The sequence below is a fragment of the Monodelphis domestica genome, chromosome 4 (genome assembly GCF_027887165.1).
Source record: "Monodelphis domestica isolate mMonDom1 chromosome 4, mMonDom1.pri, whole genome shotgun sequence".
NCBI lineage: Eukaryota > Metazoa > Chordata > Mammalia > Didelphimorphia > Didelphidae > Monodelphis > Monodelphis domestica.
The window spans coordinates 420,685,211-420,712,710 of NC_077230.1; the positions used below are offsets into that span (position 1 = coordinate 420,685,211).

General features: G+C 50.0%; 2 protein-coding genes across 2 annotated transcripts in view; one reads left to right on the forward strand and one right to left on the reverse strand.

The window, feature by feature from the left end:
• Positions 1–2,579, forward strand: part of PTGIR (prostaglandin I2 receptor) — a 4,324-nt gene extending 1,745 nt beyond the window's left edge. Inside the window, exons 2-3 of the mRNA XM_007507900.2 lie at positions 816–1,010; positions 1,537–2,579. Of these exons, the coding sequence (XP_007507962.2) occupies positions 816–1,010; positions 1,537–1,623 (282 nt within the window). The 3' untranslated portion in view covers positions 1,624–2,579. The remainder of the gene's footprint in view (positions 1–815; positions 1,011–1,536) is intronic.
• A 1,580-nt stretch (positions 2,580–4,159) lies between these two features.
• Positions 4,160–10,613, reverse strand: CALM3 (calmodulin 3). Its single transcript, XM_007491977.3, has 6 exons — positions 10,136–10,613; positions 6,749–6,779; positions 5,924–6,067; positions 5,720–5,826; positions 5,495–5,630; positions 4,160–5,410 (listed from the first exon to the last, which is right to left on the reverse strand). Exons 1-6 carry the CDS (start codon positions 10,136–10,138, stop codon positions 5,382–5,384), a joined length of 450 nt encoding a protein of 149 aa, XP_007492039.1. The 5' UTR covers positions 10,139–10,613; the 3' UTR covers positions 4,160–5,381.
• Between the last annotated feature and the right edge of the window lie 16,887 nt (positions 10,614–27,500).

Genomic DNA, 27,500 nt, shown 5'->3' on the forward strand with positions numbered 1-27,500 from the left:
TAGATGAGGTGGATGGTTAGATCTTTCTCCGTTTCCTCCCCAATTTCAACGTGGTGCTCTTTTGACCTTTGGGATGCCCATCTTGAAAGACCGAGTTGTGGGCAACCTGGGTTTGACTCCTAGGGAGGATGGGAGGGTGCTGTCTTTGGTTAGAGAAGGGCGGTGGTCAGAGGGCTCAGGACTGGCAACTAGGACTCCTGGGTCCCCAAAGACAGTTTGAGAAAAAGGAGGGAGTAGGAGGTCTGCTGTCCAGGGCTTCCCCAGGATTGGGAACTAGGACTCTTGGGTCCCCCAAAGACAGCTTGAGAAACAGGAGGGAGTAGGAGGTCTGCTGTCCAGGGCTTCCCCAGGACTGGGAACTAGGACTCCTGGGTCCCCCAAAGACAGCTTGAGAAACAGGGGGGAGTAGGAGGTCTGCTGTCCAGGGCTTCCCCAGGATTGGGAACTAGGACTCCTGGGTCCCCAAAGACAGCTTGAGAAAAAGGAGGGAGTAGGAGGTCTGCTGTCCAGGGTTTCCCCAGGACTGGGAACTAGGACTCCTGGGTCCCCCAAAGAGCTTGAGAAACAGGAGGGAGTAGGAGGTCTGCTGTCCAGGGCTTCCCCAGGACTGGGAACTAGGACTCTTGGGTCCCCCAAAGACAGCTTGAGAAACAGGAGGGAGTAGGAGGTCTGCTGTCCAGGGCTTCCCCAGGATTGGGAACTAGGACTCTTGGGTCCCCCAAAGACAGCTTGAGAAACAGGAGGGAGTAGGAGGTCTGCTGTCCAGGGCTCCCCCAGCCCCACTAATCTCTTCCCTCTCCTCCTGCCTCCCCCAGATTCGAGGCTTCAAGCAGGCCATCACACCCGAGGAAAAGGATTGGGAAGACCTCCTTGCTTTCCGGTTCTCTGCCTTCAACCCCATCCTGGACCCCTGGGTTTTCATCCTCTTCCGAAAGGCTGTGTTCCGAAGGCTCCAGCACGCGTTCTGTTGCCTACGCCAGGCCCCACCCAAGGGGCCGCCAGCTGTTAAGGTCCATAGTTTCCCCTTTCCCAACACAAACCAAGGATGAGCCCCCTGGGCAGCTGCTGCCCTTGTTCCTCCCCCCGCCTCTCTCTGCCATCTTGCCAGGCTGGGTGGGGTGAGGAAGGGCAGAGCCAGGCCCCTTACCCCAAGCCGAGATGTGAGAAATGGGCCCAATCTCCAACTCTCCACTTCATCCGGGTGACTGGCCAAGTCCTTGCCCAATTTTAGTCAAAATGAAGGGATTAGAAGAGTTTCCGAGGGCCCTCCCAGCTTCAGAAGTGGATGAAATTTCCAGGGCTACAGCCCTGGTGGTCTGGGGGGGACTCAGGCAAGGGGGGAGCCTCGTCCCCTGAGGGGCAGCCCTGGGACCCTGGCATGCGGCTTGCCAGTCTCTGCCATCCTCTAACCTCGGGCTTCACCCCATGAAGTCGCTGCCCCCAGAGAGTCGAGACGACGGAGAAAAGGCAAAGTTTGTCCGGGAACCGGCCAGAAGAGTGAACTCAAAATAACTAGGTTCTCGGTCCCTTCCCCAGGCGAGCGCGGCCGAGGCCTTGATCCCCCATCCATCTCCCAGTGTAAATATTTGGAAAGTTTGGCGGCTTCTGTATCCTCCGTGCTGATTCGCTCCCCCACCTCCCCGGAGGGGGGCTCTCCCTCTCCCGGGCAGGGGGCGCCTGGGCATCCCGGGGGGCTTCTTCCTCCTCCCCCCAGCCCCAGCTCCTAATCCAGCTTTTCTCCCAGGGGAGATGAAGGGCCCCAAAGTAAAGGAAGGGCTGCCAGATGACGGGAGGAAGAGGATGGAGTCGGGTGGTGGGGCGGGGAAGGGGCTTGGCAGGGATGAAAAGAGGGAGGCCTTGGCAGCCTCGGTGTCCGGGAGGGGAGGGAGGAGAACTCCCAGACAGTCACGGAGGCCTGTCCCCATCCCAGTGTCAGAGACCCAAAGTCCCAGAGAAACGAGCCTTGCCAGGCTTCCTCTTCCAGGCCACGGCCCTCCCTCGGGGCCCCAGGAAAGCTTCTCCCCGTCTCCCGGAGGGAGGTTGGGGCGCTCGGCCTCTCCCCAGACCCCCCAAGCTTGTCTTCCTTCTCCCGAGCCCCTCCTAGACCTCTGTGTGCATTTGGGGGTCCGCGACGGGGTGAAGCCCTGGAAAGCAGCCCGGGGTGAAGGCAGGCTCCAGAGGGAATCGGGAATTGGCATCTTGGCCAGAGGGTGAACCAGAAGAAAAAACAGAGCCCGGCACAGGATGCCACTTCCGTTTCCTGGCCCCACCCTCGGCAAGGGGCCTGCTTCTACGTGCCGGGGAGCCCCTGGAGCCGAGCAGGGGCCGGCCAGGCTTCCCCAGCGCCCTCTTGGGAGGAGCCCTGCGAGGGCCGCAGGGGAACCCCGAGCTCCAGACTGACGGAGACAGAGCCCTGAGCTCAAGCTTAGTCCTGCCTCAGAACAGGGAGCGTCAGGACATCACCCGCCTCCGTACTGGGCATCACGAAGGGTATCTCTAAGATGTATCCACTGCATGACCCTGGATAAGTCATTTCACCTCTGCTGCTCTCTGCTCCTCAGTAAAACGGTGGATGACGACTCCAGGTGGTTTGTCTATTCGTGTAAGGTCTGTGTGAGGTCCTGTAAGGTCCCCAGTGGGGGAGGGTGGGACGGGTCAGCCTCCGCTTTGTCATCATTCAGGCCAGAGAGGGCTTCTCCTTAGGGGAGGCCCGGCCGGAGCCTCGGCCCTCTGAGGGCAGGCAAGGTCCACTTGGGAAGGACCTCAGGCTGTCTGGCCTGTGATCAGGGAGGAGATCGGACACAGAGAAGGGGAATGTGGGCGTCCCACTCACCCAAAGCACTTGGGGAGCCAGTGGAGAATGGGGGGCCACGCTGCCTGGGGCACAGCCTCCTGGAGGCAGAGGTGCTGCTCCCACCTTTGACGCTTCCTGGGTGTGTGACCTTGGCCAAGTCTGCCATCTGCCTGGCCTCAGTTTCCCTTTCTGTAAAATGAGAGGCTGGGCTGACTGGTTCACTCCTTTTGCTAGACTGACTATTCATTTCCTGTCCTCTGAGGGCTCTTCCAGCCCCCCCCCACTCCCCATGCTGCATTTGTCCCAGGAAGGCACCCCAAGGGCTGAATCCCCCTCGGCAGGCCTCCAGAGGGCCCAGGCCCATCATCAAGCCGCTCTCCTGGGGGCGGGAGCCAGGGACATTCCTTCCTGGGTGGTTGCCTCCCCCTGCTGGCTACCGGAAGGCTCTGGGCCGGCTGCAAAACGCTGCCCTGGGGAGGGATCTCAAAGCCCCGGGCCCTTCTCCTAGCCAGGGAGTCAGTGGCTGCTGGGGGGCCCTGCCCCGGCACTGCTCTCCTGCCTCATCTCCCCCTAGTTCCTGCCGGCCTTCCTGACCCAAGGGCCCTTCTAGCTCGGGGCTCAGATCCCGGAGGTCTAGGCGAGCCCCCAGCCCGGAAGGCCAGGAGGGAGAGCCCTTATATGACCAAGGACCTCCGTCCTCCCCCGAGGCTTCTGTGTCTGGGGCAGAGGCTGTTCTGGGGCCTGTTTAGGCCTCAGTTTCCTCGGCTGTAAACTATGGGTTAGACGAGATGGTCGATGAGGCCCTCCTAAGGGAGGGACCCCCTCCTCCCCCCAGCGGCTCCCCTCCGGGCTGGCCCCCACAGCGGTAAAACAAGGGGGATGCGGGGCCTTGGAAGCCCGCAGGAGTCTTTCGGGCCTCCCTGTCTACTAGGGCCCACCTCTGCCCTGCCCGTCCCTCCCCGAGAGGCAGCCGGAGAAACCAGGGAGGCCCTCGCTGGAGGAAAATGGGGTCCTTGGGCCTCAGGGGGAGGGGGAGGGGCTCCTGGCACTGGCCCGGCATCCCTGGACCAGCCTGAGGACCTCGGCCACCCCCCCACGTCCTGCAGGGACTTGGTAAACGCCGGGAGCCTCCTTTCTGGGCCCACCTCGCGGGTCCGGAACAGAACCCGAATGAAGGCCGTAGCCAGCCCGGAGCAGCTCAGGCGGACTCCCAGGGAAGGAGGAAAAGCAAACACAAAAGGAGCCTGGGAAAGTGGAGGCTGGAGGCGGCGGGCGCCCCGAGGCCATTTCTTCAGCTGCCCTGGCCAGGCTTCACTGTCCCCAAGGGCTTCCGGAGGCGCCAGAGAGCACCAAAGGGAGAGCCGCCCAGGTAGTCACTGTATTTTATTGGAAAACATTGATCTATATTTTCTTCACAGCTTGAACTGAACACAATATTGCCCGGTTTAAAAAACAGAACAAAACAAAATGAACGGCTCCCCCAGGCGCCCCAGCCTCGCCCGCTCGCCGCGGCCGCGGCCTCGCCCTGGCCTGCCCTTCCCCGGGAGGAGGGCGGCGGGGGCCTCCGGAGAGGGGACTCGGCGCTAGCCCGAAGGGCCCGCCGGAGCCACCTGGGCGCGAGAAGGGGGAGGGGGAGGAGGGGGGCCGCTCCGTCCGTCCGCGGCGCTTTCCCCGTCCCAAGCGTGAAGTGAAGACAGAAGCGAGCGGGGAGGAGCTCCGGAGCATGCTGCGGGGAAGCGGGGGAGGACGAGCAGCAGACACAGCCCGGACAAGGCCGAGGCAGACGGCCCGGCAGGTGACTAGCGTGACGCGGGACGCCGGCGGGGCCCCCACGGCTTCCTTATTGCAGGGAGGATCCCACGGCAGCCCCCCAAGCTAGATACGGATGCTGCCTGGAAAAGAGAAGCCCAAGACTCGAGCACATGGCCAAGAGGCCAGGACGCGGCCACCGCCAGCGAGCGAGCGAGCGAGGAGCAGCAGCAGCAGCCAGCGCGGCGGGCGGGAGGGCGGAGCCGGGCGGGGCGGGGACTAGCACCAGGTATTTACAGAACAGCTCGGGGACATTTACAATCTGTACAGGGCGCCGGCCGCGGGGTCTCTCCCCTCCTCCCCGCCGCCGCCAGACGTGCTAGAGCCAATCGCGGATGGTTTGGGAAGAAAAGCCAATGGAGAGGCTGAGTTGTTCGTGCCCGCCTCGGCGTCTTCTGCCCCTCCTCCTCCTCCGTGCGGAGGCCGCGCCCCCGCCCCGCCCCCTCCTCGAGGCCTCTCACCGTGGCCCCAGAAGGTTTCGAACACAGAACCACAGTGCCAGACGCATGCAAACATCGAAAGGGCTTGGCTTTCCCGCCCCTCTTCCGCAGCTCCGGGATGGCTGGCGGCGGGAGGCGGTCCGGGGTCCGGGGCGGGGCGGGGCGGGGGAGGTCACAGAGCGTCATGCAGCTGGGGACAAATCTCGTGTTGCTTTACATCGGATTCTCGGTCGTCAGTCAGGGGCGGCTTAGAGCCAGGTTATGCGAGTAAGAGTGTCGGAGAGCGCGAGAGAAGAGAGAGATCAAGGAGAACGGGCATTGCCAGCTGCCCGCGGCCTTCACTTCGCGGTCATCATCTGTACAAACTCTGCGGGGAGACAGGAGGCCCGTCAGGCCGGCCCGAGGCCGAGGCCCCGCCCCCTCCCGGCCCCAGCGGGTGCCAAAGACACACCTTCATAGTTAACCTGGCCGTCCCCGTCTATGTCGGCCTCCCGGATCATCTCGTCCACCTCCTCGTCGGTCAGCTTCTCCCCGAGGTTGGTCATCACGTGACGAAGCTCCGCAGCGCTGATGTAGCCATTCCCGTCCTGGAGGGGCACAGAAGGCCTCAGCGCTTCCTGTCCCCTCCCAGAGGAGCCCCTCCCCCCACCCCCCCAGCCCGGAACAATGCGCCCACCTTGTCAAAGACACGGAATGCTTCCCTGATTTCCTCCTCGCTGTCCGTGTCCTTCATCTTCCTGGCCATCATGGTCAGGAATTCGGGGAAATCGATGGTCCCGTTCCCTGCGGGGGCAGCCAGGTGAGCAGAAGTGGCGGGTCCCCTGAGGCTCCAGCCAGGCTCCCCAGCCCCGAGCGCCCCGCCTCCCTCCTCAGGGCTCACCATCCGCATCCACCTCGTTGATCATGTCCTGGAGCTCGGCTTCAGTGGGGTTCTGACCCAGGGAGCGCATCACCGTGCCCAGCTCCTTGGTGGTGATGGTGCCGTCTCCATCCTTGTCAAACAGCGAAAAGGCCTCCTTGAACTCTACAGGACAAGGGCGCAGTCAGAGCCCACCAGACTCTAAACGCTTGAGAGGAGGCTGGTCACATCCCGGGATTCCCCAAGAGGAGCCCAAGGAGCTGGAAGGAGGCGTGGGGGCTGGAGCAGGAGGAGAGGCTGGGGGTGTCTAGGGGCCTGGGCTGATGGCTGGCTGACAGGTGGCTCTGGCTATCCAGCTGCCCTGAGCCAAGGCCCTCTGGTCCCATCCACCCCCACCCCCATGCCCACTCAGGGCCGGTGTTCTAGGGGCCCATGGCTCTCAAAGAATGCTCAGGGCAATGAGCTGTCCCTGGAGGACTCCAACCACGGCAGAGAGGAAGAAGAGCCTGGGGTCAGCCGTCTGACAGGAGCTCAGATGGGCCTTGGCTAAGCGAATGTTCCCTCCAAGTGGTGGCTGTTCTCCTGCCCCCGGGAGCCAATGCCCAGTTATAAGCATTGGAGGGGTGGCCCAAGCCCAAGGGATAGAAAACTGGGGGTCCTGGCCCTCCCCGGCCCCGGGGTCCTCATCTGTAAAACGAGGAACTTCCAGCGGCTGCCTCCTGGGTGACTGGGGAAAGCACTTGGCAATGGGAACCCCTTTCCCCGGGGCTAGTGGCCAGCAATCACACATTTGGGGATCCTCGGTCTACACGCTTGGCTTCATTGCAGAGCCGTCTCTGGACTCACCTGCAATCTGCTCTTCAGTCAGCTGGTCAGCCTGGAAAAAAAAAAAACAAAAGATGAGTTTGTCAGTGTCTTGGCGAGCCAGCCAGCATGGGGCAGCCCGTGATTCTCTGATGCATTTCTCCCCTCAGCCTCGGGATGAAAAGCACCATCTAGAGACGGTCAGTGCCCTCCTGGGGCTGCAGAGCCCAGCCCCAGTGCAGGAGGGTGGGGGGGAGGGGCTGCCCTCAGTGCCCCCCCCCCTTTTCCAGGAAAGGAGCCTCCTGCAGGGGCACATCTGTGCGTGATGGCATCACCAAGAATGCAGGAAGCTTCTTTCCCAGAGGCCTAGAAGGTTCTGCCAAACGGAACCAGGTCAATTGTGGAGCGGGGGAGGGAGTGGAAGTGGTGGCCCAGGCCTGCACCATTAAACCACATCATGTCCCACAGAGGCTGCCAGGGAAGGGCTGCCAGCACTCTGCTGGTGGTCTGTCTGGGGTCTTGGGTGGGGCAGGGCAGGAGGAGGGCCAGTAGGGGAGAAGCCCCCAGAGGGGCTGCCATCACTCTCAATGGCTTCCTCCCAGACTCCATCCCCTCCATCTGGCCCCTGAAGAGGCTTCTCCCCCAGGCCTGCACTGCCCCTTTGAGCCTCCATATGAGGGGGCTGGAAAGAGCCAATGCAGTAGGGATGGGGCTGCTGAGGGAAGGCAAGAACCCCTCCTGATCCCTCAACCTGGGGCTGGACTCGTGCTCCCCCTAGTGGGTATTAGCCAAGACCCACCATGGAGCCAGGAGGTGGCCAGTAGGCGAGGCCAAGGGCTCCCTCTCACATGCTGCAGCCAGAAGCGTCCCCCAATGGGCACCCCCAGAGCGCTGCCTTCTGAGCTGGGGGCCTTTCTAGGACAAGGGGGTGTCAGAAGGAGGAACCCGGCTGCCTTTTTTCTCTCAATTCCAGTTGTGTCAACGGGGAAGAAACATCTGGGTCAAGTCCCGCCTCAGGCTCCTCCGCTCTAAAAATGGAGGAGTTGGCCGAGGATCCTGGTTTGGGAGGCCCGAAGGGGGAAGACCGGAGGGGAGCAAGGTGAGGGCTCTTGGGGTGGGGCCGTCCTGGGCAGTGTCTGGCAGGCCTCTCACCCAAGCCTGAGGCAGGAGGAAGGGCCCACAGGCTCTGCTGGGTGTCAGAGAAATGCGCCAACAGGCGGGATCCAGCAGGACCAGAACTCTGGCCCGTCCCCTTGTGCAAAGGGAGCCGGCGCTGCTCTGCTGTGGCCCGACCCCACCCCTCAACTGTTCAGTGCGCTCCCAGGGCTCCTGGACCACTTCAGCGCAGCGCCTGCCCAGCGCCTCTCCCCAGAGCCTTTGTTCCGACCTGTCAGAGCAGCTGCAAGGGCCGAGCGAGGGGGCTCCCTCGCTTCTCTAAGCCTTACTTCCCATGTGAAGCTCCGCCTCACTCTCCCCCAGGCCTGGCTACCTCCTCGGCTTCAAAATAGTCTCCCAAACCCTCTGTGGGAACAAACAATTCCCAGGAAAAATCCATCTCTCGCCTCAGCCCACACTCCTCCCTCTGCCCCGCCCCCCCAAGCCCGGCTCTTCTCCCAGGCCGTCCCCCCTCCAGGCTCTACCTCTGGCCCAGCTCCATCTTCCCTTTGCCCTCTGATCCCCTCGGCCTCCTCAGGCTCTTCTCCGCAGCCCCCATTCCAAGGCAGGAAGCTGCTGTCCCGAACCCCTCCGGTGAAGACACCAGCTATTTCCCAGCTTGAGGATCCTGTGTTGGTGCCACCCTAGCGGAAGGATTCACTCTCCTTCCGCCCCTGCTCGGACCCTGCCCCGGGCCCTGGGGGCTCTTCTCTCCTTCCTGGCCAATCCTAACCCTCCAAAGGAGCCTTTTCTCTCCAAGGGTTCAAATGCAACCCCAAACACTCACCGGCCGCTCCCTTAAGCCTCACTTTCACTCTTATCAAACCTCAGAAACAAGCCCCGGTGCTCCGTTTACTCTCCGAACTCCTTGAGTTCTTCCCGTTCTAAACAGAGCCTTAACCCACTGGCCGCCTCCCCCCAGGTTCGGTCAGGGTTGAACCCTGCTCCCTTTTTGGAGCCCCCTTTCCTGGAGTCTCCCAGCCTCGCCGGGACCAGCCTCTTCTCATCTTCTTTGGAGGCGCTCCCATCTCCCAGGGGCTTCTCTGAGAAGCGATTCCTCCATTCTCCTCGGACCAGTCAGCTGCCCCTGAAGATCCAAGTCCATCCAGGCTCCAACTCTCCCGGGTCAGAGCCAGCCCACCTCCCCAGAGACGCACTCTGGACCCCCCCCCCATCTCAATTATTCCAGTCAAAACCTCCCGCCATGCCCCACCCTCCCTTTAGGGGCCAGTCACCTCCCCCACTCCAACCCACCCCTGAAGGTCTTCCCGGTGACGGTTCTCCTTCCCTTCAAAGCCTAATGTTCCCCCCAAACTCTGGCCTCTTACCCTCCACCGAAGGATCCTCCTATCAGACTCCCAATCTCCTGGTCAGGGTTCAACTCCCAACAACTAAGGTCACCCCACCCACTTGGGAACCATTTCCACCCCACCCTAACCATCTGCCCTCAAATGGAATTCTCTGGGAGAGCTCGGGGTTCAGCCCTGCCTCCCTCTTCTCAGTGATCATCTTTATGATGTCCCCACCCCAAATGTCCAAGGGGCATCCCTAAGAGTCCAACAATACAGCTCTGTACCCCAAGTTCATCTCCGCAGCCCCCCCAATTCATCTTTTTCTTTTCTCCCAGTCCCTCGACCATCCCCCCCCGGGGCCCTCCCAGGCAGAAAATGACACCCCTTTCAAGCTTCATCAGCGCCTCCTACTCCTCCCAACCCAAGTCCTCTCTTCTCCCCCTTCCCCCTCCCGTCAGAAATTGACACCCCCACCACGCCCCATCAGCACCCTCTACTCCCAGGTCCAAAATCAGCTTTTCTCCCCCTACTTCCCTGTGGGTTCTCTGCTGGAAACTGAGTCCCCCTCCCCAGGTCCTCTCTGACAGAAACCGACACCCCAACTCCCCAAGACCAAAGGAAATGCTTCTCCCCTCCCTCCCCCTAAGGAAAGTGACCAGTCCCCTCCCCCACCCCGGCAGAAACTGACACCCCTCTCTCCGGACTCAAGTACAAAGTCCGCTCTTCTACTTCACCTCTCTGGGGGTCCTCTCGTGGGAAGTGATCATTTCTTCCCCTTCCCCCCCATCATGAGCGCCCCCCCCCCCATCCCCAGGACTGAAGTCAGTTCTTGTTCCTCTTCCTCTCAGGTTCTTTCTTTCGGCATGGAATCGACCGTCCTCTCCCACCACCACTACCCTGGGGTCTTCGGGGCGGATACAGACTATCCTCTCTCCCCTCCCCCACTTTAGGGTTCCCCCCCCCCACCTCCGCGCACACTCACCATGGCGGGGCCCGGGCGCGCGGGGCACCGGAGGACGAGGAAGAGGAGAGTAAGGAAGAGAAAGAAGGAGGAAGAGGAGCGGGGGTCGCACGGCACTGGGAACGAGGCTCCGGGCGCAGCAGGGGGCACAGCTCCTCCCGGATCCGCCGCCGCCGCTGCGCGCTCGCGCCACCACAGACTGCAGCGCGCGCCACCGACAGTCACCCCGCCTGCGCCTGCGCCTGCGCTCCTCCCGTCCGTTCGCTAGCCCCGCCTCCACTAGCTTTCCCCTTCTTCTCGTTTCAGCACCGCACTGCGGTGAAGGATTCTTCCGCCGGCCCCATTCCAGCCCTCGTCAGCCCGTACCAGAGTCGGATCTACACTTGGGCTGGTGCACGCCCCCGCCCCCGTTCTCAGTCAAGGGACTACTTTCTCTGCTGCCTTTTAGCTGTAGCGGACTCGGCGGAGGACTACCTACTGTAGTTCATGCATGATACGTCTCCCCCCCACCGTGTGAACTAAGCTATCATTGGTCCGAAATGGTAGCGGAAATAAGAAGTGATCGTCCATTGGTCCGACGTTCCCTGCAATGCGTCAAACAGGGACGCGCCACAGTGAGGAGCTGGAAGGGGGTGAGATGGAGAGAGAAGGAATACGTTGGGAGGAGAGAACGTATCTATCGGGAGTGAGGCGATGACAGAGAATTTTAAACTACTGAGAGACAAAGGCCCCTTTTTCTTTAAACAAGTCCCCGAAGGGCAAAGTAGAACCGGGCAGGGAACGACCCCCACACTGCCCTCTTCCCACCACTTATGTGGTCTGACCAAGAGATGTCGTCATCACGCAGCTCCACCCTGGATTCGGCTGGAGAGGCGTGGCCACATGGTCATGTGCACAGCGAAGCCCACGCCTCGGGGAGGAGGAAGGGGAGGGGGAGACAGAGATGCCTTTCCCTTCCACTCACCCTCCTTGACTACCCCCTTGGTTAAGCTTGGTGGCGGCGGGGTCCTTAGTACTCTGTCCCTAGCTACGGGACTGGGGGTGGGGGAGCTAGAGGGGATCAGGACCCAAGGTGTAAGGCTAAGATGTCCCCTCCACCACGGGATCTCAAAGCACTTAGACAGCCCCAGCATCTTATATAACATGTACAATGTCAGAGCAGGGATGGCCCTTAGAAGAGGGAATGTTGAAACGGAATGAATCTAGAATAAATGTCAGAGCTAGGACTGTCAGAACTACAGGGGACCTAGAATAAGGAATGTCAGAGCTGGGTGGGCCCTTAGAACATAGAATAGTGAAAAAATAGCTTTCATCTAAAAAGAAAGAAAGGGTAAGCCTTATGTGTAGAGAGGGGCCCACATGTGTTGAGGCAGAATAGAAATCTTTAGCCTCTTTTCTCCAATTCTTGTCAAGAGGGGAAGCCAGAAGTTGGGACCAGACTCCCCTCTGCAATCTAGAGAAAGGGGAAGGTTCGACTCTAGAAGTATATCTATCTAAAAAATGATAAAATATTATTAAAAACAGATTATAATATATTTTAAAAGTTATAAGTCTAGGGTATACGATTTGGCTCCAGCTAACTTCTGATCACTTTGTCATTTCTGGGGGCAAGAGGTTCCCCTATATATCCAAGACTTGATCCCCTTCCTACCAAATACCAGTTCTATAATGACTATATATGTAAATAGCAAAGAAATTAATTTCTTCAAATCTAAGCAAAATAGAAATGAGAAGGTATACAAAAGAGTATACCAGATGGCACTCAATCATTAGAGTGAGATAACTCAGCTTAACCAAGAGATGGTCCTTCATCTCACCATGGAGAAGTTCCCCACTGGCATAAACTGAGTCTAGGGGCATAAAGGAGACTGCTCCTTCCTTTCAAGTCTTTTCCTTCAGCAACCTAAAGTGGGATTGGCCTCCCCCAGCTTCTTTCTTGAAACTAGAAGCCAAAAGCACCTGAAGCAACTTTATACTTGAGTTCTGAAGAAGCTTTGAAGGTTGATGAGTCCCAGAAGGTATTTAAAGGGTACATAATTGAAGCTTTCTCTTACCAGCTTTGCCTTGTCCCTCACAGGGCAAGCCATTCATCTCCACCAATAAAAAGAGAGTCCCATAGTATTGGGTTTGGGGACAGAGGTTATACTCAGAAGAATAATTTAGACTATTGACAGTCATATGAAAAATGTTCCAGATCACTAATAAGAAGAGAGTGAAAGTCAAAACGACCGAGAGCTTTACCTCACCCCCTGCAAAATGGCAAAAACGCTGAATAAGAACTAGTCAATGATGGAGAGGTGATAAGCACACTAACGAATTCTTGGTAGAATTAGTGGACTGTTCTGGAAAGCAATTTGGAATTATGCATATCAAGAGGCTTAAATGTTTACACCCTTTGATCCAGAGATTCCATTCCTAGACATAGAAATAAAGAAGTCATTGATAAGAAGAAAGGTTCCATGTGCACCAAAATATTTGTAGCAGTATTCGATTTTTGCCATAGTAATGAAGTATCTGATTATTAATTGGGGAATGGCTAAATTAATTGCAGTTCATGAATGTGTTAGAATTTTATTGTGTTGTAAGAAATGACAAATCTGATGGCTACAGAAGCCAAGCTACAGAAGTAGTGTTGGTGGTCATGAACTCTGATGACAGAGCTAGCCTTCTGTCAGGCAGCTCTATACCCTTATGACTCAGGTGTGGTTTTCTAAATATTGCTCTAGGGCTCAGCTGGTGTGATTCTTGTCCAGCTAACCATTGTCTCAGGAGCAGCTACAGTGGCACGGTTTATCCTGGAATCAGAAAGAACTGAGTTCAAATCTAGCCTTAGACACTTAGTAGCTGTGTGATCTTGGGTAAGTAACTTAACCTTTGTTTGCCTCAGTTTTCTCATCTGGAAAATGGGAATAATAATAGCTCCTACCTCCAAGGATTGTTGTGAAGATCAAATGAGAGCATAATCACAAAGTGTCAGCACAGCACAGATAGTAAGCTTTATATAAATGTTAGCTAAGTGGCAGAGTGCTTAAAGCACTGGGCTTGGATTCAGGAAGACATCTTCTTGTGTTCAAATCCAGCTTCAGACATTTATTAGCTGTGTGACCCTGAACAAGTCACTTCACCCTGTTTCTCAAAAGAGCTGGAGAAGGAAATGGCAAACCATTCAGTATCTTTGCCAAGAAACCTCCAAGTGAAGTCATGAAGAGATGAACGTGACTGAAAATGACTGAACCACCATCAATTATTTTTATTAGAAAACTGCCAGCTCTGACCCACAGATGTCCAGGAGAGAGACGGGTATCTTCTATGTAACAGCCAGAGCCACCCTTACCATGGACCATGCTGCAATGTCTAGAGCATGCCATCCATCCATAAAGACAAAGGTTTGCCTTGGGTAAGGAGATGAGGGCAAGTGCCGACAATGGATACGGCTGCCTTGGATCACTTCTCCCCAGAGAGGGAAGACAGCCCAAGACTCAAAAAGGAAAGTGTGCACTCCCCGTTGGTTCAGGGAGAGAGGAGGCTTGAGGGCAGGGGGGAGGACCCAGAGCCTCCGTGACTCCTGGAGGCCATCCAGGGCAAGGATCTTTTCTTCTATTCTCTGCTCCAATTTTCCTTGGGACAGGGGATGAGCTGGAGAGCAGAGGGCATCTGGAACGATTATAGCCAATATCTCTGGCAAAGGTTAATTTTTTACATATGTGGAAGTCAAATGTATAGAAATAAAAGTCATTCTCCGAATGATAAGTATGAACGGGCAGCTTTCGGATGAAGAATCGAAGCATCTACGGTCACATGAAGGACTCCTGGAAATCACTCTTGATCAGAGGAGGGCAAACTAAAACGACTCGGGGTGTCACCTCATGCCTATTACATTGGTTAGTATGACAGAAAAGGAAAATGATCGATGTGGGGGGATGTGGGAAAAGCGAGACACTAATACACTGTCGGTAGATCGGATCCAGCTGTTCTGGAAAGCAGTTTGGAACTATGCTCAAAGGACTCTACAATTGGGCACATCCTTTGATCTATCAACACCATTGCTAGGTCTGTGTCCCAAGAGATTTTATTTAAACCCTCACCTTCTGTATTGGAATCGAAACTGTGTATTGGCTCCAAGGCAGGAGAGCGGTCAGGGCTAGGCCATGGGGGTCAAGTGACTTGCCCAGGGTCACACAGCTGGGAAGTGTCTGAGGTCAAATTTGAACCCAGGACCTCCCGTCTCTAGGCCTGGCTCTCCAGCCACTGAGCTACCCAGCTGCCCCCCAAATGATGATTTTGGAAAACCCTGGAAACACACGAACTGATGGAAAGTGAAGTGAGTAGAATCAGGACATTGTCCATACACAGAGCTGGCAATATTGTTGGATGATGAACAACTGTGTGTGACCTGGTTATTGTCAGCAATGCAGTGATGCAAGACAGCCCCAGAGACATGATGAAAAGTGCCATCTGCCCCCTGAGAAGGAACTGATGGAGTCTACAGGTCAAAACATACGATATTTCACTTTCTGCCTACTTTTTTCATTTAAGATCTCTCAAACCAAATGATTAATATAGAAAAATGTTTTACACGATTGCACATGTAAAATCTATATTAGATTGCTTTACTGTGAGGGAGGGAAAGAGGGAGAATATTTGGAACTCAAATAAAAAAAAGAATATTAATTGTTTTTACATGTAAATGAAGAAAAATAAAATATGACAAAAAAGAATAATGAGTATGGGGGCAGCTGGGTAGCTCAGTGGATGGAGAGCCAGGCCTAAATATGGGAGATCCTGGGTTCAAATCTGACCTCAGACCCTTCCTAGCTGTGTGACCCTGGGCAAGTCACTTGACCCCTATTGCCTAGCCCTGACCACCCTTCTGCCTTGGAACCAATACACAGTACTGACTCCAAAACGGAAGGTGAGGGTTTAAAAAAAATGAGTATAAAGAAGGAACAATGGCCCTCTTTCTAGTGGCTTGGGGGCAGAGTATCCTGGGATGTCTGTCTGTCCATCCTCTTCCCTTATCCTTGATTTTTAGGCCACCTGCCCCAGGTGAGAAAAAAAAGTCCAGCCCTATATAGAAAGGTTCAGTTTAAAAAATATGTATCTCCGGAGCTCAGCACTTCAACTACGTCCTGGCAACTTCAGTCATGTTGATCCCCTGAGGGCAGCACATGCCACAGATTCTTTTGTTCTGTAGACTCCTTGGGGGTGAAAAATCGAGAAATATGGCGAAGAAAAGACAAATCTGACCAAGGAGGTATTTGCTATAAGCATGAAGCGATTTTGTGTATCTTGGTGTGCACACGCGTGTGTGTGCCTAGAGGCAGATGCCCCCTGCATAGAAGACCCAGCAGGACTCCCTGTGCGCCAGTCCTGCCTCTGGCACATACTGGTTGCATGACTGGTCAAGTCCTTTAGCCTCTCAGTGTTCCAGGCCACTCTCTGATTCCAGGTTGCAGAAGAGGCTGGGATAATTTTCTTGCCTGGGTGTTAGTTCCCTTCTCAATTCCCTATTCCTAGAGGGTATATAAAGCTCGTGAAGGGGAAAGATTGAATGTAGCACCAGGCCTAGAGATGGGAGGTCCTGGCCTTGGACACCTCCTAGCAGCATGACCCTGGGCAAGTCACTTGACCCCCTATTGCCTAGCCTTCTGTCTTAGAGGTCAGAAAAGAAGTTTTTTTTTTTTTTTAAAGAAACTCCTTGGAAAAAGGAGTGATATGGCTAGGTCTATGCCCTAAGAATTATTAGGATGATCTCCTAGTTGGTCCCTGCTCTAATCCACCCTCCACACAGCTGCTAAAAGGATTTCCCTTAAGCACAGACCTGACTGCGTTACTCCCCTCTCGATGAATACACTCCAGGGGCTCCCTGTTGCTTCTAGGATAAAGTATGACTTGTAAAAACCATTCACAACTCAGCCTCAACTTACCTCTTTAGCTTTATGTAATGGGCACACTATTCCTCTTTCTACATATCTTGCAAGCAAGCTGGCTTATTCTCTGTTCACACATGACTCTCTGCCTTCCATTGGCCAGCTACATGACTGGAATGGGATGCTCTCCGACTCCAACAATCCCTCTCTTCATGATACCCCTCAAGTACCATCTTCTACATGGAACTTTTCCTACTCTCCCAAACTGCTAGTATCTTCCCTCTCCAACTGCCTTGTATTAGTTGCTGAATATTTTGTATTTATTCTAAAAAAAAAAAAAGAACCCCTTCCCTTCTGTCTTAGAATCAATACTGGCAGAAGATTGGCAAGGGGGATAAGTGACTTGCCCAAGATCACACAGCTAGGAAACATTTGAGGTCAAATTTGAACTCAGGACCTCTTATTTCTAGGTGTGGCTCTCAAACCAGTGAACCATTTAGCTGCCCTCTGTATTTACTCATTATGTTTCATGGGTATCCATAGCCATCATGGTTAACTTTTCTCTGTCTTAACCTACCTGCACCCATGCTGTCAGGGTGATGGAAAGGGTGTCTGGGCAACTATAACTGCAGGGGTATGGGTAACCTCAGTGTGGAAGCTCTATACTTTTTCTATTCAGAACTGTAGCTCCTGAGCCCCCATCAGTGTGCTCTCTGCTCTCAACAAGTCAGTTGAAATGACAACATTAATGATTAAATATGACCCATTTACTAATAGAATACAAAGTAATAATTGTTACATAAAAGTCCATTTATAAACCTGGGTCACACTCTCCCACCAATACACACAGTTTCCATGGCAAAAAGTCAGTATAAACTCCAAGGAATCTAGAATCAAGGCACATGACTAGGGCAAATCATACCTCCAGACTGCAGATCTTAAGGTCCTCCTTGATCTCTATAAGAAAAAGCCCACCCCATGGGTCATTTGCTGCAAGGAACACTTTTATTCTGGGTCTTTCTAATCTCCTACTAGATGAAGTAATATCTCTACTACAGAAGAAGTCTAAAGCTCATTTAGTAAAAAGCAGCCGCTATTCAGATTTACTCTGAGGTATCACCTCACACCTAGCAGATTGGCTAAAATGGCAGCAAAGGAAAGTAATGAATGCTGGAGGGGATGTGGCAAAATTGGGACACTAATGCGTTGCTGGTGGAGTTGTGAATTGATCCAACCATTCTGGATGGCAATTTGGAACTATGCCCAAAAGGCACTAAAAGTCTGTCTTCCCTTTGATCCAGCCATAGCACTGCTGGATTTGTACCCCAAAGAGACAATAGGGAAGAATACTTATACAAAAATATTCATAACTGCACTTTGTGGTGGCAAATAATCAGAAAATGAGGGGATGCCCTCTGATTGGGGAATGGCTGAACAAATTGTGGTATCTATTGGTGATGGAATATTATTGTACTGAAAGGAATAATGAACTGGAGGGATTCCATGTGAACTGGAAGGACCTCCAGGAACTGATGCAGAGTGAAAGGAGCAGACCCAGGAGAATATTATACACAGAGACTGATATACTGTGGCACAATTGAATGTAATGGACTATTCTATTAGCAGCAATGCAATGACCCAGGACAATTCTGAGGGATTTCTGAGAAAGATGCTATCCACATCCAGAGAAAGAACTGTGGGAGAAGAAAAACAACTGCTTGATCACATGTTTCAATGGGGATATGATTGGGGATGTAGACTGTAAATGATCTAATGCAAATATCAATAATATGGAAATAGGTCTTGATCAATGACACATGTAAAACCCAGTGGAATTGCGTGTTGGCTATGGGAGGGGGGTGGGAGGAGGGGAGGGAAAGAACAGGAACCATGTAACCATGGAAAAATCTTCAAAATTCATTCATTAAATAAATAAATAAACTTTTTAAAAAAACTATTCAGGTCTGAGGGAGGTTAAGGGCTTTGAGAGGTTTCCCTCTCTTGCTCCAAAGAAGACAGTGATGGGCAATGTAGGCAAACTTCTGAGGGATTTTCCTTCTTTCAAGCTGTAGATGGTGCTACAAAGCAAGGTAGATAAGTCCGCTCTAAACAGTAGAAGATTCTTCTAACCTACAATCAGTTCTTTCAAACAGCAGCAATTTTCCCCCCTCCAATCAGATCAGTTCCCTACCATCAAATGCAGAGCTTGTCTATCTGCTGATCTGATCTTATCTAGGCTTATTTTGAAGGAGCTTCTGTGTGCTTCTTCTTTTCCATATTGCTTCTTCAATTCTGCTGGCTTCTCAATTCCATCAGTTTATGGCTTCTGATGTCTCACCTTCTAACTTTTTTTAAAAATTGATTTCTAATGTTTCTCCTACCTCAAAACATGACCCCCTCATGTGAAGTAGCCCATCTCTAGCTTAGGTTAAGAAATCCTAAATCCATATTTCTGTCAGATATGACATAATCAATATACAATTATCTCACAGTTCCTAAAAAGTTCTTTGATTCAGAATCCACAGGTTTAAAAACATTAATATGTCCATTAGCAGTCGAAGAATAATGCATTGCAGTCATGTGTGCATCCATCAGTACGTTTGAAGTGCTGTTTTTACCTCAAATCCTCTCAGAACTGCCTGTTTCTCCACAAATTTGCTTTTTCCTGTATTTATAATAAAATTGTTCTTTTTCTACCTCTTTCAGTAAAGAAAGTATCCGTGCAAGAAAGGAGCAATGCCATATATGCATATCTTTATTCTGTATATATCTATATTTACTTATTTGTAGATGTTGTCTCCCTCCAAAAGAATGTAAACTTCGTGACATAAGGATTATTTTCTTTTGGCTGAGTATTCTTATTTTCTAGCTCAGGGTTGACACATAGTAGGTGCTTAATAAGTGCTTATGGTAGGGACAAGTGAGGTTTTTTAAAGAATGGGGTAAATCTGGGCAAAGGACAAATAATAAGTCTGCTTTGCTGGAACGTAGAGTACATTAAGGGGATTAAAATGTCTTGAAATGTAAGTGGGAGCAAGCCAAAATGTGGAGGGATTTAAATGCTGGGGCTAATGGACTTTTTATTTTAGCCTAGGGGAGAGGGAGCCCATGAACATTTTTGGCAGGGGAATGACATGGTCAGAGCAGATTATTCTGGCAGCTGTGTGGAAAATGGATTGGATGGTGGCAATCTGGAAACAGTAGTATCTCTGTTACTCTCTGAATGACTTGTAACTGATTCCTTGGAGACAATTCTAGGATCTTTAGCTACATAGTGTCACTGAAAAATAGAGTGACTAGGTGGTATAGTGGATAGAGCACCAGGCTTGAAATGAGGAAGACTCATGTTCATGAGTTCAAATCCAACCTCAGACACTTCCTAGTTGTATGACCCTGGGCAAGTCACTTTCCCCTGATTGCCTCTGTTTCCTTCAAATCTAACCTCAGACACTTCCTAGTTGTGTGACCCTGGGCAAGTCACTTTGCCCTCATTGCCTCTGTTTCCTTCAAATCCAACCTCAGCCACTTCCTAGTTGTGTGACCCTGGGCAAGTCACTTTGCCCTCATTGCCTCTGTTTCCTTCAAATCCAACCGCAGCTTCTTCCTAGTTGTGTGACCTTGGGCAAGTCACTTTCCCCTGATTGCCTCAGTTTCCTCATTTGTAGAATGAGCTGGAGAAGAAAATGGCAAGCCACTCTTGGCAGTATCTCTGCTAAGAAAATGCTAAATGAGAGTCATGATGAGTTGGACATGACTGAAAACATGACAGCAACAACATCACTGGAAGAATAGTGATGTTGCAAGTCACTTTCCCCTGATTACCTCTGTTTCTTTCAAATCCAACCTCAGTCACTTCCTAGTTGTATGACCCTGAGCAAGTCACTTTACCCTCATTGCCTCTGTTTCCTTTAAATCCAACCTCAGCCACTTCCTAGTTGTGGGACCCCGGGCAAGTCACTTCCCCCTCATTGCCTCTGTTTCCTTCAAATCCAACCGCAGCTTCTTCCTAGTTGTGTGACCTTGGGCAAGTCACTTTCCCCTGATTGCCTCAGTTTCCTCATTTGTAGAATGAGCTGGAGAAGAAAATGGCAAGCCACTCTTGGCAGTATCTTTGCTAAGGAAATGCTAAATGAGAGTCATGATGAGTTGGACATGACTGAAAACATGACAGCAGCAATAGTGATGTTTAAAGCAGAGCCTCTGTGGTCTTCTTCCTATTAAATTCTGCCCCCTGCCCCTGTTCCTTCTCTATCTTCAATGCCCATCATACGTACTTGGAAATTAGCTTTCTGGATTGTCCGTCCAATTGAATACGACAGTGTGGATATTCTTTGTCCTCTTGGCTTTTCTGTGTGGACACTTGAGAGAGTGTGAATCCCGCTCAGAGCATTCCATAGTGCTTTGGGGCTAGATATGATCAGCCCATACAGATGCATCTGCAGGACATCATTGTCTTTAAGGAAGCAGTCTGGCTTGGTCTTTGCACCACACGATGGTGGTGAAAGCCTTTGGCCAATGTACTGCTTCCTTCTTTGTGCTTCTCTTGATATTAGTAACCTAAGAAGGAAGAGAACAAAGTTCTCTCCATGAAGGACACATTCTTGGAGGAGAACATTAAAGCAGTATCCAATGCTCTGAAAAAGTCAGAGGCAGACAGCAAGTACAGGGGGATCTTGTGGTTTTTGTTCTTTTCTGTCAACTGGTGATGGTCAAAATGTTAGCTACTGAATGACTTTTTCATTCATTCATACCTTCATCGGTGATGCCCTTGATACGTGCATAGATTTATCTTAAAAATAGCTCACAGTCAGTCAGCCAGTCAACAAACATTTTTTTATTAATTAAACTTCTTACCCTCCACTTCAGGGTTCTAGGTTCACTCCTGGGAGTTTCTTCTTTATTTTAATTTTTTTAACCCTTACCTTTTATCTTAGGATTATTACTAATTATTGTTTTCAAGGCAGAAGAATGGGAAGGACTAGGCAATGGGGGTTAAGTGACTTGCCCAGGGTCACACAGGTAGGAAGTATCTGAGATCAGATTTGAACCCAGGACTTCCCATCTCTAAGCCTGGCTCTCTGTCCACTAAGTCACCTAGTGTATAAGAGGGAATGACCAGAAGCAATGAAAAAATCAAATTTTGAAGAAATGTCTCAGAAGAAGAGCAGTCCCTCGCTAATACACTAGTTATCCATAGAGTTTCTTCTTTAAACATCAGCTCATTCAATTGTGTTTCCTTACTACCCTCACCCCCACTTCCATTTGACTACTTAACATTATACTAGAGTGGTTTGTCATTTCCTTCTTCAGCTCATTTGACAGATGAGGAAACTGAGGCAAACAGGCTTCAGTGACTTGCCTAGGGGTGCAGAGCTAGGAAGTGTCTGAGATGGGACTTGAACTCAGGAAGAGAAGTCATCCAGACTCTAGGATCAGTGCTCTACCCACTATGCCACCTAGCTCTCCCATCATGGGATAAGCAAAGCAGAATCAGTTTTAGAATGCCATCCCTCAGTCAACCAACAAATGATTGCTAAATGCTTGCTTTCTTCCAGATCCTGTAGTAAGTGCTAGAAATACAAATATCAGCAAAAATAAAGACAGCTTTGCCCTCAAGGAACTTACATTTTAATGGGTGAAGATGATATCCACATCAGTTACTGGAAAGGGGATGAGGAGAAAAGGTCTCCAGGGTGGGACTGTGATGGAGAAATATAGAAGAGAGAAGCCTAGTGGTGGGCAATGAAGAGACGACTTGGCCAGATTTCTCTCCTTAAATGGAAGTACCAGGAGGAGCCCTCCAACCTCCAATGAGAGGGAGGGATCCTGGGAGCAGAGTGTACTGATGAGGTGTGATTTCCAGGGCTGAATCATATTCCAAAGTTTCTGCCATTCTACATCGTCACTGTTTTCCATGGACCTTTCCAAGAAGAGAATTGTATCAGCTGAGTGTGCTGCTGCTGCCCTTGGCATAGATCCATCACATCCCTTGTTGTTGTTAAGCTCTTCACTCATGTCCAACTCTTCATGACCCCTTGGACCTTGGCCATGAGGTTTTCTTGGCCAGGATTCTGGAGTATTTGCCATTTTCTTCTTTCATGTGATCTTATTTTTATAGATGAGGAACTGAGGCAAATAGGGGTTAAGTGACCTGCCCCTTCTGTAGTTGAGGAATATTTGAGGCTGGATTGGAACTCAGATCATCCTGATTCCAAATCGTGGGATTAGGAAAGGTCACCTGCAGAAAGTAGTGCTTAAATTGAGATATGAAGGAGATGGTAGAAGAGGTAGAAATGAGAGGACTTTCCAGGCACAGGTGACAGTCTGTGCAAAAGTCTGTCTCTTGCTTGGCAGTCGCCATGATGAAGCTTTAATCCTTACTGTTCCTTTGGCTGGGGCCATTTGGACAGTCTTCTCTAGCTTCCTTCTTCTATAGAGAAGATACTTATTTAATAGTTCCTTTTCTCTAGAAAGCCGGTGCTCTAGATTTGGGGCTACTTATGTATTGCGTGATAATACGTGTAGAACACAGATTAAATTGCTTTTCAACTCCTGGCGGGGAGAGGGAAGAAGGAAGGGAGACAACATGAATCACGCAACTTTGGGAAACTTATGTGGTAATTTGTTATTAACAGAAAATAAAGGTAAAACATTAAATTTGGGGTTACTTATGAGCCAACCACAAGGGCTAGCAGCACCCAAGAAGACATTTTTTCTCTGCTTGAAGCCTTGATTCCGAGAACCAACCGAAATCCCTTTCTCAGCAGTTTTACACTATTACACATGTAGAATTGATATTAGAAGGAGAAGGGAGGGGAGGGAAGGAGGGTGAGAATTTGGTTCAAACTTTAAAAAAAGCATAAAAATAGTTTTTTATGTAATTGAGAAAAAATAAAATAAAGAAAGTCACTTTCTCTCTCTAGAAGTCCAGGTTCTAGAATCATGTTGTCTAGGAAATAAAAGACTTTCCTTCCTTCCTTCCTTCCTTCCTTCCTTCCTTCCTTCCTTCCTTCCTTCCTTCCTTCCTTCCTTCCTTCCTTCCTTCCTTCCTTCCTTCCTTCCTTCCTTCTCTTCTTTCTTTCTTTCTTTCTTTCTTTCTTTCTTTCTTTCTTTCTTTCTTTCTTTCTTTCTTTCTTTCTTTCTTTCTTTCTTTCTTTCTTTCTTTCTTTCTTTCTTTCTTTCTTTCTTTCTTTCTTTCCTTCCTTCCTTCCTTCCTTCCTTCCTTCCTTCCTTCCTTCCTTCCTTCCTTCCTTCCTTCCTTCCTTCCTTCCTTCCTTCCTTCCTTCCTTCTTTCTTTCTTTCTTTCTTTCTTTCTTTCTTTCTTTCTTTCTTTCTTTCTTTCTTTCTTTCTTTCTTTCTTTCTTTCTTTCTTTCTTTCTTTCTTTCTTTCTTTCTTTCTTTCTTTCTTTCCTTCCTTCCTTTCCTTCCTTCCTTCCTTCCTTCCTTCCTTCCTTCCTTCCTTCCTTCCTTCCTTCCTTCCTTCCTTCCTTCCTTCCTTCCTTTCTTTCTTTCTTTCTTTCTTTCTTTCTTTCTTTCTTTCTTTCTTTCTTTCTTTCTTTCTTTCTTTCTTTCTTTCTTTCTTTCTTTCTTTCTTTCTTTCTTTCTTTCTTTCTTTCTTTCTTTCTTTCTTTCTTTCTTTCTTTCTTTCTTTCTTTCTTTCTTCATTTTATTTAATTGATTAATTTAGAGTATTTTTCCAGGATTACAAAAATCATGTTCTTTCCCTCCCCTCCCACCAACCCTCTCCCATAGCCAACGTGCAATTTCACAGGGTTTTACATGTATCATTGGTCAAGACCTATTTTCATATTATTGATATTTGCACTAGGTTGATCATTTAGGGTTTATAACCCAATCACATCCCCATTGACCCATGTAATCAAGCAGTTGTTCTTCTTCTGCATTTCTGCTCCCACGGTTCTTTCTCTGGATGTTCTTTCTCATAAGTCCCTCAGAATTGTGGATCATTTCATTGCTGCTAGTAGAGAAGTCCATTACATTCAATTGTACCACAGTGTACCAGTCTCTGTGTACAACGTTCTCCTGGTTCTGCTGGTTCTGCTCCTCTCACTGCATCAATTCTGGAGGTTGTTCCAGTCTCCATGGAATTCCTCCACTTTATTATTCCTTTGAGCACAATAGTATTCCATCACCAACATTATACCACAATTTGTTCAGCCATTGCCCAAGTGAAGGGCATCCCCCCTCATTTTCCCATTTTTTGCCACCACAAAGAGTGCAGCTATGAATATCTTGTACAAATCTTTTTCCTTATTTTCTCTTTGGGGTACAAACCCAACAGTGCTATGGCTGGATCAAAGGGCAGACAGTCTTTTAGCACCCTTTGGGCATAGTTCCAAATTGCCTTCCAGAATGGTTGGACCAATTCACAATTCCACCAGCAATGCATTAATGTCCCAACTTTCCTCCTTTCAATGGAGGAACACTGCACATGTGTACTCTTCCTTCATGTTTGATAGATAAAACACATGCCTACTTTAGCCATATCCTTCAGTGAGGACTCTGCCAATGTCTTGGTTTTGAATTAGGATCTCTGGCTAAGAATCTCCGCTCTTAGGCACTCTCCTCTCTTGTCATGGCTTCCCTGAATATCAATCTAAAGTCACCATTATTTGCTGGGGATTAGGGTAGAGAGGGAAGATTCTGGAAGGGAGAAATCTCTTTTCAGATCCCTTATTCCCTCTGCATGATGGTACTTTTGGTACCTACATTGTATCCTGGCACCTTGCCATCTAAACCTCTGGAAACAGGACTCTGAGCTGCCAGTGCAAAAATGTGGTCCACTGATGCAATCTTAGGACTTCCAGGAAATTTCCATTCTTCCCTGCAACTGAACCCTTCCAAATATTCCTCCTTCAATTAGACTGTAAGCTCCCTGATAGCAAGGACCGTCTTGTTTTTCTATATGCAGCCCAGTAATTAGCGCAGTGCTTGGTGCATTGTAAACAGTTTATAAAATGCATTGTTGAACTTAAATTTTTTTCTATTATACATAGAAACAATTTTTGACAATTGTTTTCTGACATTTTATGATTCTGATTGTTCTCCCTCCTTCTCCTACTCCTTCCCGAGGTGGTAAATAGTCTGATATAGTTATGCCACTGCTTCCATGCAATACACATTTCCATGTTCTTCATGCTATAACAGAAGACACATACAGCACATACAATAAAAAAAAAACTCATGAAGAAAATAAGATGGAAGATGGCATGCTTTGATCTGTGATCAGACTCCAGCAGTTCCTTCTTTGGCTGTAGAGGACATTTTCATCATGAGTTCCTTGTGGTTATCTTGGAGACTTGCTTTGCTGATGAAAGCTTAATCCTTCACAGGTGATCATCATTTAATCGTTCTTTTACTATATTTACTGCTCTGCTCATTTCCCTTTGCATCAGTTCATCGAAATCTTTCCAGGTTTTTCTGAACACATCCTGTTCATCATTTCTCATGGCACATTAATATTCCATTACAGCCATATACCACACCTTGCTCAGCCATTCTCTGACTGATGGGCACTCCTTCACTTTATAATTCTTTGCTGCTACAAAGAAAGCTGCTAAAAATATTTTTGTCCAGAAAGGTCCTTTCCCTTCTGTTCTCTGATCTGTGATCTCTTTGGCATATAGATCCAGGAGTGGTATTTCTGGGTCAAAGACTATGCATGATTTGATGGCCCTTTGGCCATGGTTTCATGTTGCTCTCCAGAATGGTTGTATCAGTCCACAGCTCCACCAACAGTGTATTAGAGTCCCAATTTTGCTACATCTCTTCCAACATTTATTATTTTCCTCTTTGGTCTTGTTAGCCAATCTTATAGATGGGAGATAATATCTCAGAGTTGTTTTCATTTGCATTTCTCTAATCAATAGTGATTTGGAGGGTTTTTCATGACTGTGGATAGTTAAATTTCTTCCTCTGAGAACTGTCTGTTCATATCCTTTAGCAATTTATCAATTGTAGAATGTTTTCCCTTATAAATTTGAGTCAGTTCCTTTATATTTGAGAGATTAGGTCTTTGTCAGAAATAAGTGCATTTTCATTCATTCATTCATTCATTCATTCATTCATTCATTCATTGTTGAACATAGAGGGATCTCTCCTCTATGTCCCCTCTACTTAGCTCTGTGTTCCCCCCCTCTACTTAGCTCTGGGTTCCCTGAGTCCCACTCAGCCAATCAAATTGGGGATAGATTTGTCACTAAAATACCATCGGAGCCTCACTTTATTTATTTATAGAATGAGAGTTGGAGGGGATGATCTCTGGGATATCTTCACTAATATTAATCTATTATCTTGGGCACAGTCAGTCAAGAAGCCAGAGGATGATCAGAATTACTTGTGGAGGAGGCTAACAGGCTACACAGGAGGAATTTTGGTGAAGTCTAGAGTGGATCCTGGGTAGCTAGGTGGCTTGGTAGATAGAGCTCTGGGTCTGGAGTTAAGAATACCTGACTTCAAGCTCAGCCTCAGACACTTATTAGCTGTGTGAGCTTGGGTAAGTCACCTGTGTTTGCCTTCATCTACTGGAGAAGCACATGGCAAACCATTCCCAAAATCTTTGCCAAGAAAATTCCATTGACAGTATGGCCCAAGGAGTTATGGAGAACCAGATATGACTGAACAAGAAAAAGAAGAGGGGATCCTGTGGAGCTGAGAGTCATTTTCAGTCTCTGGTCCTGAGGTCCCTTTGTAATGTTGGACCAGACTGCTTCCCTCATCCCTATCTCTTTCTTCCGCTAGAGGGCATCTGGATTTCATGATCATTTGGCTCCTATCTCTGTTTCTTCCTTTGTAGAGGCCCCAGGCTAGACCCAGCATCACCCCCATTGCAGGCTTCTCCCCATCAGTAGGCAACAAGTGACCTAGAAAATCAGCTTGGTTGCTCATTCCAGTTCATTTCATTGGTAAAATCCTAGTTGATGCAGAGTGGTGGCAATGACTTCTGGTCCTCTGTCCTGATCTGGGCACTTTGGAGAGGGAGTGTTGACTGGGCAGTAGGCTAGCAGAGATAGCCTGAGCTATGCCCAGTAGGGGTTAGAGCTAAGTGCAGTGTGAGAGAGCTTAGAGGAGGGAGGTAACCTGGTAGTCAGGATGGACTTCCTGGAGGAAGAGGTGGGAAATAAGTTACTCAGTTGTGTCAGACTTCATGACCCCATTTGAGGTTTTCTTGGCAAAGATACTGGAGTGGTTTTCCATTTCTTCTTGAGCTCAATTGACACGAGGAAACTGAGGCAAGTGGGGTTTAGAGTGACTGGCCAGGGCTACACAGGAAGCTTCTAAAGCTGGTTTTTGAACTCAGGTCTTCCTGACACTAGACCTGGCCCTCTATCCACCATACCATCTAGCTGCCCTGGAAAATCAGAATGAGCTTAAAACCCTAAACCTAGAAGCCACTAATCTCATTTAGCTTTCTCATTTTATTAACAGTTATTACATACACACATATTATTGTTTGTCCTTTATTTAGAAGAGGACCGATGATACCATATATATGT